This window comes from Micropterus salmoides, unplaced genomic scaffold (genome assembly GCF_014851395.1).
Source record: "Micropterus salmoides isolate LMB-PRFRI ecotype aquatic unplaced genomic scaffold, ASM1485139v1 Ms_hic_scaffold_21, whole genome shotgun sequence".
Taxonomy (NCBI): Eukaryota; Metazoa; Chordata; class Actinopteri; order Centrarchiformes; family Centrarchidae; genus Micropterus; species Micropterus salmoides.
The window spans coordinates 4,380,377-4,391,702 of NW_024041262.1; the positions used below are offsets into that span (position 1 = coordinate 4,380,377).

At 42.2% G+C, this 11,326-nt stretch overlaps 1 protein-coding gene across 2 annotated transcripts; it reads right to left on the reverse strand.

The window, feature by feature from the left end:
* Positions 1-772: 772 nt before the first annotated feature.
* On the reverse strand, positions 773-11,326 carry LOC119915772 (forkhead box protein K2-like). Of its 2 annotated transcripts, none has more exons than XM_038735502.1 (9): positions 10,845-11,326; positions 9,382-9,576; positions 9,110-9,251; positions 8,575-8,721; positions 6,273-6,466; positions 5,961-6,157; positions 5,432-5,689; positions 5,164-5,343; positions 773-2,429 (listed from the first exon to the last, which is right to left on the reverse strand). In XM_038735502.1, the coding sequence occupies exons 1-9, from the start codon at positions 11,138-11,140 to the stop codon at positions 2,215-2,217; spliced, it is 1,824 nt and encodes a 607-aa protein (XP_038591430.1). In that variant the 5' UTR covers positions 11,141-11,326; the 3' UTR covers positions 773-2,214. The 2 variants fall into 2 exon arrangements, with proteins under 2 accessions (XP_038591430.1, XP_038591429.1); XM_038735501.1 differs by having other exon boundaries at positions 774-2,429; positions 5,146-5,343.

The following is an 11,326-nucleotide window of genomic DNA, read 5'->3' on the forward strand; positions in this document are numbered from 1 at the left end:
AGCAGCTTGGAGCTACACACATCACAAGAGCCAGACTTTTAACAAGCATCCACATTAGCCTTACTGCTAAAATGTCCTCCTTCTCTAACAGCACAAATAACAGCACCTTACTGCCAGTCTGCAGGCTAGATAGCTAATTAGCCACAGCACATTAACAAAGCTGTAAATGTCACTTTGGTGCAGTTAGGTGGTGTGGTCCTGGTTCAATACCACTAATATTGTACAAATAATATTGATACTTGTGGAGAGTATAGAGCACTGGTATTGGATGGGTACTCTGTGTGAGCAGATCGAAATTGAGGTATTGGAATAGCCCCCCCACAGCACACATTTCAACTTGAAACACATTGTTAACAATGGCTCAGTGTCCAAGTAAGCCATGTCAGTGAGCCAGCATGTTACAATACCAGGACCCTGGAAGTAGCTCATATGTATCAATTACACCTGTGCTCTTCTGACTGACGAGCCAAACTGTCTGCTGTGAAAGAGGTCTATCGTGCTATGAACTAGTTAGCTTAACGCTTACTCAACCCTTCAGTCGTTCCATTCAGCACTCTGCCGGTCAGCTCTAGTGCTGGACGTAAGTGAGTCGAGCTGTTTTCTTTGTCAATTAGGGAAGAGGATAGTGTTCAATGGCAGCATTTCCACCCCTGTGGCACACACCCTCCCCTCTAACAGCCCTCCTTAACAAAACCGAACAGCATGCTGCGGCTTATTAGAAGTTCATCTTCCCTCGTTCTAACAAAAAGAAAGAATTCTTCACACAGACAGATTTTGAGTTTGCATTTGCCCAGCAGGTTTTTACTTAAAGAAATACAAACGAAGAGGTTATGTGTTTTAAATAAATTTATAAAAAAAAGAAAAAAGAAACAAAACAAAACAAAAAGCATTTACCCACTGAAGCAGAACAAACACCTATCGCTTGTTTTTCCTTGTGTAACATAGAATACAATCCGAATAGACTTTAGCAGCCTGAACAGAATAAAATAATCAAGCAAAGAGACTGCCAACTTCAACACAAAAGGTAATAAACACAGCCCATGATGACAGGGGAGGAAAAAAAAAACAAGAGCAAATTAATATTTAAAAACGGAAAACAAAACAGACGAAGAGGGTTAAGTGCAGCACTGGTCAGAATCATATAGCGTAGATTCAGTCTAAATTTTCTTCAGTTCCATATTCAGATAATCTGCTCAAGTACATTGTCTCTAGATCCGTAACATGCAAGCTCGATGAAGCATATGGTCAAATACGCATGGGAATATACTTTTTATCTCATAGGATATTTGTAAAATATGAAAAAAATTTGTAGATGTACAGTGATAAAGAAATTTCATTTGCATGAATGAGCAGAAATAAAGAACATCCACTCCATAGATAGTGTTTTCTTTAAAAAGGAAAAGAGGAGACTACATTCATTTCACTGAACAAAGAGTCCACATACAAAAAACAAAAATAAAAGGCTTCCCAAAATATCATGTTTAAATGTTCTTAAAGACCCCACTTATAGCTTTCAGTTATCTTAATTATTACTAGATAATATCTGTGCCTTGGGAAACAGAGAAACACTCAAAAAAGATCCAAAGATACACTTGTACAACAGAATACTGCATATCTACTCACGACTGGGTTAGGTAGGTCGACATGGAGGCTAGCTGCCGAAGATGGGAATGTCCACACGTACATACACACACGTCCCTTTGCGGAATACACTACTGGTGATTTCACTTGGTTGCTTTTTCTATCCGACACACAGTTAAGCGCTTGTCTGTAATGCTACCAGGATGAGGCTCGGTTCCATCTTTGGGGAGTTTCAGAACTCCTCGCCTGTCCAATAAGTCACTTCTGATCTGGAAAATCGGGATTTTTAAAATCGGCTTTTCTTCCGGTGCTTCTTCTTGCCATCTGGGTCTCAAACTTCGGGGATTCACAGTCATCAGCAACTTTTGATTCCATTTTCAATTTGGTCTGTAGTTTTTGCATCGTATTTCGTGGTCTTAAATATATGGAAGAAGACTGGGGGTTGAGGAGGAGGAGGTTTTGAACATTCTGTAGTCCTGCAGGTGTTTCCACATCTCTTGTCTTTTTGGCACCTTGGAGTAGATGATAACCGGGTAGGAAGGGGGTGGGGGTGGGGGGGTTACAGTGTGGAAAGGGGTGAGGCTCAATGCGTACAGGAGAGCAGGGGTCAGGATGCAGACCGTGGGGGGGAGGCTACTTGTCCCCGATCTGTTCACTGACCCTCCCTTCTCCGGCTCTGTCCGTGGTGCCGTTATTGTTGGCGGCTGCTGCGTCGCCCTGCCCTTTCTCCTCCGTTTTCACTCTCTTCGATTCGGGTTGGTCTTGCAGTTCTCCGTTCTGCCTCTTGGTAGGGAGGGACGCCGAGGCTGAGGCGTGGGCCGCCAGGAGATGAAGAGGGTTTGCAACGGCTGGTAGAGAAAAGACGGGATTTATTACAATTTACAGTTACACTACTACTTTGGCAAAGGCAAGAACGACAGTATGGAGTGTGCCACAATGATGCATTAAAAAAAAGAAGAAAAAAAATGGTAGATCTAGCCAATCAGCTCCTGTTGCTGCTTCTAAGTGACTTGGACTTGAAGGCTAAAAACAGAGCTAAGTTGATTAATAGATTTAATTGATTAAGAGAAATTAATTGGCGACTATTTAGAAGAAGTTAATGGTTTCCATCACCTTTCAAGACTAAAATGACAAACATTCTCTGGATCCAGGTTCTCACATGTGAGTTTGTGACGCTTTACTTTGTCAAATATGATAATAAACTCAATAACTTTGGTCAAAACAAGACATTTCAATAAGTCACATAGAAAATCTGGGAGATTAAAACTTTTTCATTAATTTGTGACATTTTATAGACAATTACTACACTTACAATTACACACAACCAGAACACTGTAAATGAAGTGAGTACAAGAGATTAACAGTGTTTTGACACATTGGCAGATTAACCAATAATTCAAATAATTGTTTGTTGCAGGAATATAGATTAAAAAGATGTGCCTATTTGCTGATCTCAAATATAAATAATTAACAACTCTGCAGTAAAATTCAATACCTTTTTAAGACCTTTTCAAGACTTTTTCAACATATTTTAAGACTGCCACGCCACTTTGAGCTGTAACTGATTAAATCAGTCACACACCTTTAAAAGGGACATTTTTGAGTTTTTAAAAGGAATTCAAGTATGTTTATATATATGTTTATTTATTGCCTATATGTCATCAGGTTGTAACGCCACCTACAAATTGAGGCATTCACCAATTTTCTCAGTTGCCTATAACAGTTTTGTATGTGAAGAACTGGTCAGATTTCCTGCAAAAAGCAACTGTCTTACATAAGCTATGACGTTATGACATTACAGCACATCATGTGAAACACAGTGTAATTTTGTTTTTTAGTTGGTTTAAACTAGATAATGTGAGCTCGCCTGCAATGATATGTGTGATAACTTTCACCGTCCACTTGATCACTACAACAAAATTCAAATAGGGCAGGAGTGAATAAATAAGTAGTGTAGGCGGTGTAGCACAGGCACAACCTGGAGGAGGAACTAGTCTAAATGACGCTGTATTAGTATAATATTATTACAACATTAAATTAAAAGTATATTGTTAATTTAATCGTAAACTGTAAGTTTGATATTAATATATTCATTATGTTACTATATTCAATATAATTTCATATAACAGTATCTAACTTAGCACTAGTATCATATTAATTCAAATTACAGCTGCTTCAGTTTGTATTATTATTATCATTAACTTTTATATAAGAAAAATACTCTAGGCTACACGATAGTCTCCAACATTGATTTTGGGCAGGCTCGTCAATAACTCGTCAATAATCAGAACTCTTTATGCAGAACGCTGAGTTCAACATTCATAAAGTTTGTTGCAGCACATCAAACTTTTATTAAATCCATCTCCATCCAGGCTGTGATCGATCTGTTCACAAAAAGTGACACTGACAAGAGCATTGGTTTTATGAAAAGTAGAATTTGTTTCAACAAAAAGCAGCGATTTAGCTAAATAGCCAGCTAACGTTAGCCAAACCCACACGCTCCTTGGATTTTCCCTGTTGTCTTCTGTCTTACTGACTCAGCTGCTGGCGGCGCATCTCGCTCTTGTTTTCGGGAACGGGGCTGTTCAAAGTGGCCACAGAGAGAGCGGGTTAATCCCGTTACTACTGATCTCCACTCCGACTATGTTTTGGACGATCAGCATTGCGGGTTCGGCGGGGTGGGAGATTACGGTCGGTTGTACTCGTAAATCATTTTCCGGTTCTGAATCTGATCTATTTTTTGGAGCGTTTCAGAGTGAAAAGGGCGCTCGTAGATCCCTGCGCCTAACGTTACAGAAAGGAATCACAGTCGCTACTCACTGCCTGTCTAGTATTATTGGCTATGCATTATAAATAAATACATTCACCTACACTTTTAGCAAACAAACTTTCACATTGAAAAAAATATCTTAAAAATTGAATACCTTGTTAAATGGCGATAAAGACTTTTTAATGGCCTTCATTTTTCGCAAAATTGACTTATCACCTTTTAAGACTTTTTAAGACCCCGCGGACACCCAGTAACTGTTTATAGACTCCAGTTGCTATTAAATGTAAATTCAATTCAATGAGTGCAGCATATAGACACCCAGCAACAACAAGCTACAAGTCTACATGGTAGGATACCATACACTGCAGCTTCCAGTGCAAAAGGAGCCGTCAGCTCCTCTATGAAAATAAAGTGTTCCATATTGTTGTCTGAGAGGAAAAGCAAGGAAGAGAAAACTGTCTGTCTTTGGAAGAACTTTGGGTAACGCAATTCACTCTCCTGCCAATCGTTTTCATGCTACTCCACTAATATAATCATTGGCGGGGGTAACGTGTAAAAAAGCAAAGTAATGTGCCAACACATGCAGAAAAGAAGATATGATTTTTATTTTTTATTTTTTAATAGAGTTAGACTGTGTTTTGGTAAACAACACTAAATGTAAGCATAACTTTATTTTTGTTTACCAGAAAGGGCATCTTTAAGTGTTGTTTAAGTAAAACCTGTGCAACTGATTATGCAAATTAGTAGACCTGCAAATGCAGAGATATGCTCAGCAGGGTCTATGTGTGTGTCACCTGTGCTAGCAGCAGTACCGAGGGGGACCAGATGGGTCCCGTTTTGTGTGATGGCCTTTACAGGGAGTTGGTGCTGACCGCGGGGGGCTTGTTGCACGATGGTAACCGTTGTCAGCGGGGCAGCCTGAGAGCTCTGGATGATGCGACTGACTCCACCTATAGACGAGGCTGCGATAGATGGGATTGGCTCCACTTTGACTACACACCGGGAGAAAAAACTAGTATCAGACTCACCTTGCACATACAGTCACAACATGATACTGACTGACTACACCAGCTGGCTCACCTTTGATCTCTTGGTGCTCTCCACCTCCGTTCTCCTGAGGTTCTGGGCTCACTGTGGCAGTAGGCTGTCCAGTAACAGTTGCCATGGTGACGGCTGGGATCTGGTGGACGACGTGCACTGTCTGCATGACGGGGGCGGAGCTAACCGTTGTTGTGACTATGGCTGGCGTCGCCATGGCGTAGGTCACGGACTTCATGGTTGTTTGAGGCATCTGGCGCTGAACGGCGATCAGTACTGGCTGGTTGTTGAGGGGGGAGCCTATCAGAGGGCAGGGCTGTGGGTTACTGACAAACTCTTTACTGTCATTCACTATTGTAGAAAATGAAGGCTCATATAAACACTGCACACATCGCATAAAAATGAGGGGACAGTGATTGGCATGGTCACCTAATGTTTTAGCCCTTTTAACCTCAAGAGCTGAACACAAAGAATCTTTATTTGTCCAGGAGCGTCCATGTCAGCCCTTTAGCCAAGAGGAGTTAAATGGTTCAGTGAAAGGGAGAAAAACTTGACAAAAGGCATGTTTTACCAGGGGAGTTCTGTGCAAAGCGGGCTTCTTGGATGACAGCAAGTTTGGGCTGGACTGTTGTGGTTTGAGTTGGGGCTGGCAGTGGCTCTGGCTCCATGGGGACTGGGGACCCCTCTCTCGACAGGCTGTCTGGAGTCTGGACCCCGCTGGAGTGGGCAGACAGTGCCCCTGTGTGGTTGGGAGAAGCTGGAGCGCTCCTGGGACAGGAAAAGAGAGACGGTTGATTACTGACATAGTGCAGCCCTACAAACTCAAGACACTTGTACGGACACTGAAAACACATCTTTCAAGTAACACACTCGTGCTCTTTACCTGGAGGAAAGAGGTCCCACAGGGGTCCTGAAGCAGGGCACTCCCCTGGGCCGGCGCTTCCTGAAGGCTTGCTCTATCAGCTTGCCCTCAGAGGCGGGGTCGATCCTCCAGAAGGAGCCTTTGCCCGGCTCCTCCTGAGAGCGGGCCACTTTGATAAAGTACCGGTTCAGGGAAAGGTTGTGGCGGATCGAGTTCTAAAACACCATGAAATATGACACACACACAGACCATTACTAAAAGCTTTACAATTATTTGAAATAATGTAGTGTTACAGCATTTGTGTTATATAGTGTTAAAATATTCCCATGTTGCTGCACAGGGCCTTTTTGGTTTGGTGGAAGGAGCAGCAGGACGTCTTGGGCCTGTTTGAGGCCTTAATACATTGTATTAAGATTTGGATGACATTTAAACTTAGACAGTACCGTTTCATTTCACACATGGACTAGGTTTAGCAGGACTAAATTGCCTGACCGAATGACATTGATCTGCAGTGTAAAGCAAGTGTTGCTTTCCGTGTACGCCAATACGCTAGGGTCTGTGTGATGGAAAAAAAAATCGTCATCAGAGGGTGTACATGTAGGCTCTGAATTTACTCTATTTACATTTTAACACATTTCATTCATAAAGTTGCTTTGCCTTGAATGCAAGTCATGTAACACTTAATAACTGGGATAGTAATTAAGTGGACCCACTACGCTGTGATCGCAGACAGTTTGTGTTACTGGTACACTGGTGTTCATGTAAGGAGGAGTGGATTTAGGGCAGGCTGGGAAATTTGGGCAACACGGTAAAAAGAACGGCTCTCACCAAGTACGACTCCATTCCTTTCGTTCGTACCAAAGAATCTGATCGTTTGCAAGCGTTACATCACAACCACTTGCACTCAGCGGTACCTTTGCGAAGTTTCTAATGTTCCGATTTTTATGACACTGTCAGAAATGTGTAAAGTCAGTCATGTGTTAAAGAAGGCGTTGAGCTGAACTGCTTTCTATTGGAAGGTGTTTCTAATTTTTTGCCCTCCCTATTTTGTTTCAAACACGAGGGCGGAAGAATATTAGAAACACCTCTTAATTTAACGCACCACTAACTCTGACCTCAATGCTAAAACCCATTGAATTGAATGGGTTATGTCAACAGTAACTGAACACTTAGGTTGTACTCACTAGGCCCGGCTGCCTTGCACTGTGCCCGAGCACGATTAACTTTACAGCAGAACAGTTGTATTGGATTGAATCACATTCTAAGGGTGTTTCTAATAAAGTGAACAAGATGAGAGAAATCCAGGCTGAAGTGGTGCAACACAGCAAGAACAACATTTCTAAATCAGCATGCTCCATTTACACACTGAAAACAAATGTAATGTGTAAATGGAGCATGGTGATTTAGAAATGTTGTAATCCATATTCACATACTTAACTGTTTTATCTCAACAGGACATTATATAATATTTGCATCATTGGGAAATTTACAGGCAATTTACTAAACATTTGCCCAAATTGTTTGTATTTCTTTTGTTTTCTGAGGGATTCAAGAGTTTGTTTCAATGCCAACTACAATTTTGTTTCTCCAGCTGTGAGCAGCTTCTTATATGCTTAGTGCATTGCATTGTAGGACAATAGTGTCCATCAACTGCAAGCTCAAAAAGTTTTTAGTATGGCTGACTTTATCATGTCAGTGTGAACACATAACATACAAAAAAATTGAATTGAAGTATGCAGACTGGATTTTAGGCACATATTTGAACCTCAGTTTTAGTTCAAGATGAGGGTTTCTGATGACAGTTTCTGAACACACGTTAGACCCATCCATGAGACAGCCGTCACCCTGGCTGTCACTGTTAGCAGATCCTCCAGTCTGCGGTACAGTTCCACACATTTCACTTAAAAACCATAAGTGCTTATCAACAGATAAATGAAAAATGCCAGTCTCAGTTTTTTGGAGCCCAAAGGGACATCTTCAAATTCATCCAAGACCCAGAGGTATTCAACTTACAGTGATATCAAAACTGAGAAAAGCAGTAAGTCTTATTTTATAAGTCATATTTGAAAAGCTGAAACCAACCAACAGTTAGCATTTGTGCGTGGACAATTTATTGAATATTTTAAAAAAAACATTTTATTAGATGTTATTTTATTTCAGTAGACTAATCATTTCAGCACTACATGCCTCACCTTCTTGCATTTACAATGGCACTTATGATCCTACTGTCCTGATTAAGAGAGTAGCTGAACTATGTACACATTACTAATTAACCACAGATTAACTGTATGTATAAACAACAGCCCAAATAATGAAGACTGACCTGCCAGCCTTTATCAGCTGTTCTGTAGTAGGGGTAGTTCTTGGTGATGTGGGTGTATATTCCATTCAGCGTTAGCTGTTTATCCGTGGCCATGGTGATAGCTTGGACTATTAGTTGTGCATATGAATACGGAGGTTTGGAGTCATCCTGTAGAAAATAAAAGAAAGTTGGATAACACGCTATTGGGAAGAAATTGGTTTGGTTAATTAAATACAAGGCTCAAGTCCTGTGTTTCACATAGACTAGAGTGCACGGCATGAACACAGACAGACTTAGGCTCAGCAAAGTTCAGCCAGGTTCTGTACTCCAAAGTCTATGTTGTTGTGAGCGTTGGGCAATTTTTAGACTTCAGTGAGTAAACAGGGATGTTCACAGTGCTCAGGCACAAACAGGAATCCCTTGAGAGTCTCTGAAGCTTGCTACCTTCATCATGTTTGAAATATTCTCTTTAAATCCTTTTTCAAACAGACACACGAACAGTGTTCATCCACATTGTCGTTGACCAGCTCTCTGCTCCAGACTGCCCCACTCTCACCTTTGGGCTGTCTTCACCTGAGGCTTCTTTGTCGTTTTCTGAATGGGAGTTGTCTCCTATTAGGTCAGAAGCCAGAACACGGCTTGTCCTGTAGCTGGAGAGCCCCGCCCCCCGCGGACTTGATGGACAGGAGTTTGCAGCACTGTGAAAGGGATTTTTTTTTTTTTTTTTTAACGTATGTACTTCTGCATGAATGTCTGGGACACAGACAAGACAACCACTTAAAACTACAAAATTTACAACAACATTATTATATACAAATGCAGTCTCACCTGATGGTGCCAGTAGGTGAAGGCAGTGGGCTCATGAGGTGGGCGATGTTGTCAGGAATGTTGATGGTCAGTGGGGAAATTTGGGGTTGGACTGGTTTGACCGGTGATTCCGGCACGTTCCTTGGCTCCTTCTTGTCACTGGACAGGGCAGTGAACGTGATCTTTATACTTGTGCTGGGGAACCGGAAACAACACCTGAGAGCAAAAGGCAAGCACAAACAAAAAAGCATAAAGTGTGTGTTTTAATGTTGATACATTTCCATTTAAATTAGCGTGTAGATTTGTCATTTGTCTACATTTGATGGTATAAGAGGGAAACGCAATGCTTATTACAATGTTATTGTACACATAGCCAGAGAAGCCTCCTGCCCGGTAACAAGCAGGTCAAGGACGTGAAGCCAAGAGATTCAGCCGCACACAGTTTAAATATGGACTTCCACCATAGCATTATGTAACAGATAATGTCTAACACGTCCAATTTATTATTAACAGGATATATTTAAACCAGTTGCTGACACCATAAACTGAATTACTTATATGGCATGGTGACAAAATTGGTATATCCTACATAAACATTGGGGGGGGGGGGTATTACAACTGGGGAAAAAAGCAAAGACTGACAAGCTGAGCGGTGTAAACACACCAACTGGGAACATGGGGCCAAGCAGACATTGAGCCAGATTAAATACAGCACTACCCTTAACTTAGTAGGTGCTGTTGTAACAGTATGCCACAAGTAGAAACGGTGTTGCAAGTTCCCAAGTATGCAACAATAACATTTAATCACCACTTTCATTTTTTAAAAGTACAATATTCCTTCTGCAGCCTGTAATGCAGCAGCTCAGAATAATTACCTAGCTAGCTGACATGTTAGGTGGGGCAGCAGCAGCAGAGTGTTAGCCCCAAAAACACGGAGAACAACTCAAACTCTATTACAATTCGGCCATTTTCACGCGTCTTGCTTGGCTCTCACAGTTTATACAAAACCTGGAGAACACGTACTCAGACAGTTCTGAATTGTTGGGGGTCGCTCTGCAATTCGGAAAGCATGAAACACGCCGGGTAACGTAGGACAAAAATAAAGAACTAGCTCATTGTTACGTATAAAGTTTACACATTTAGCACAACGGTGAAGAGTTAGACACCAATTCTCATCTGAAGCATGACGGTCTGCCGTCTGCTTCATAGACTTCATATGTATGTCGATTAAAACACACACAAACGATTAACAAAAGCCCATGAATCAAGTTAAACGTGTTTCTGCAACTAGCCGATGAACACACAAGCACTGGCTTGTCGTGTGACGTTATCGCCATACAAACAAGCGGCACGTATCAGACTTGCTGTTGCTCGACACAACACGTGCAACACCGCTGCGGGACAACACAACAATAACAACACATGAAGCCGTAAATCCGCTGTTTTCTTGTTTTGTTAGAGCACACCGGCCCTATCAATCTTACATTCGTGGGAGCTGGAGAGGTGGAGCCCCTCTTCTCTGGAATACCCCGTCAACAAACACCCCGTTTTTCCCAAGGCAGCGGAGGTAAAATTCTCCCGTGCCGGTGCCATCTTCTCCCGCGGTGAATATTTCGAGGTGCCGCCGGGAGATGAAGCTTGAGTGTCCCATGCTGACGTCCACCGAACCCTGCGAGGAGTTCCGGCCGATGGTCACCGACCTTTTCTTCATCAGATACTCGAATTCTCGGCCCTCCAGCCGGGCTACAGCCGACCCCGACGTCCCGCTTACCACCGCCATCTTCAGAGGTGTCTGCTGGAGATTTGGAGATGTGTGTTAAGCTGGAAACGTGTAAGCGGTTGCAGGGAATTGAAGAGGGGATAATTTTTGGTTTTGTGAAAAAGGGGGGATCCAATTTTACACCGTGGAGAATTTGGCTAGGAACGTGCCAGACCGGGGACACAGCGGCTCCGACCCACCGCCGCG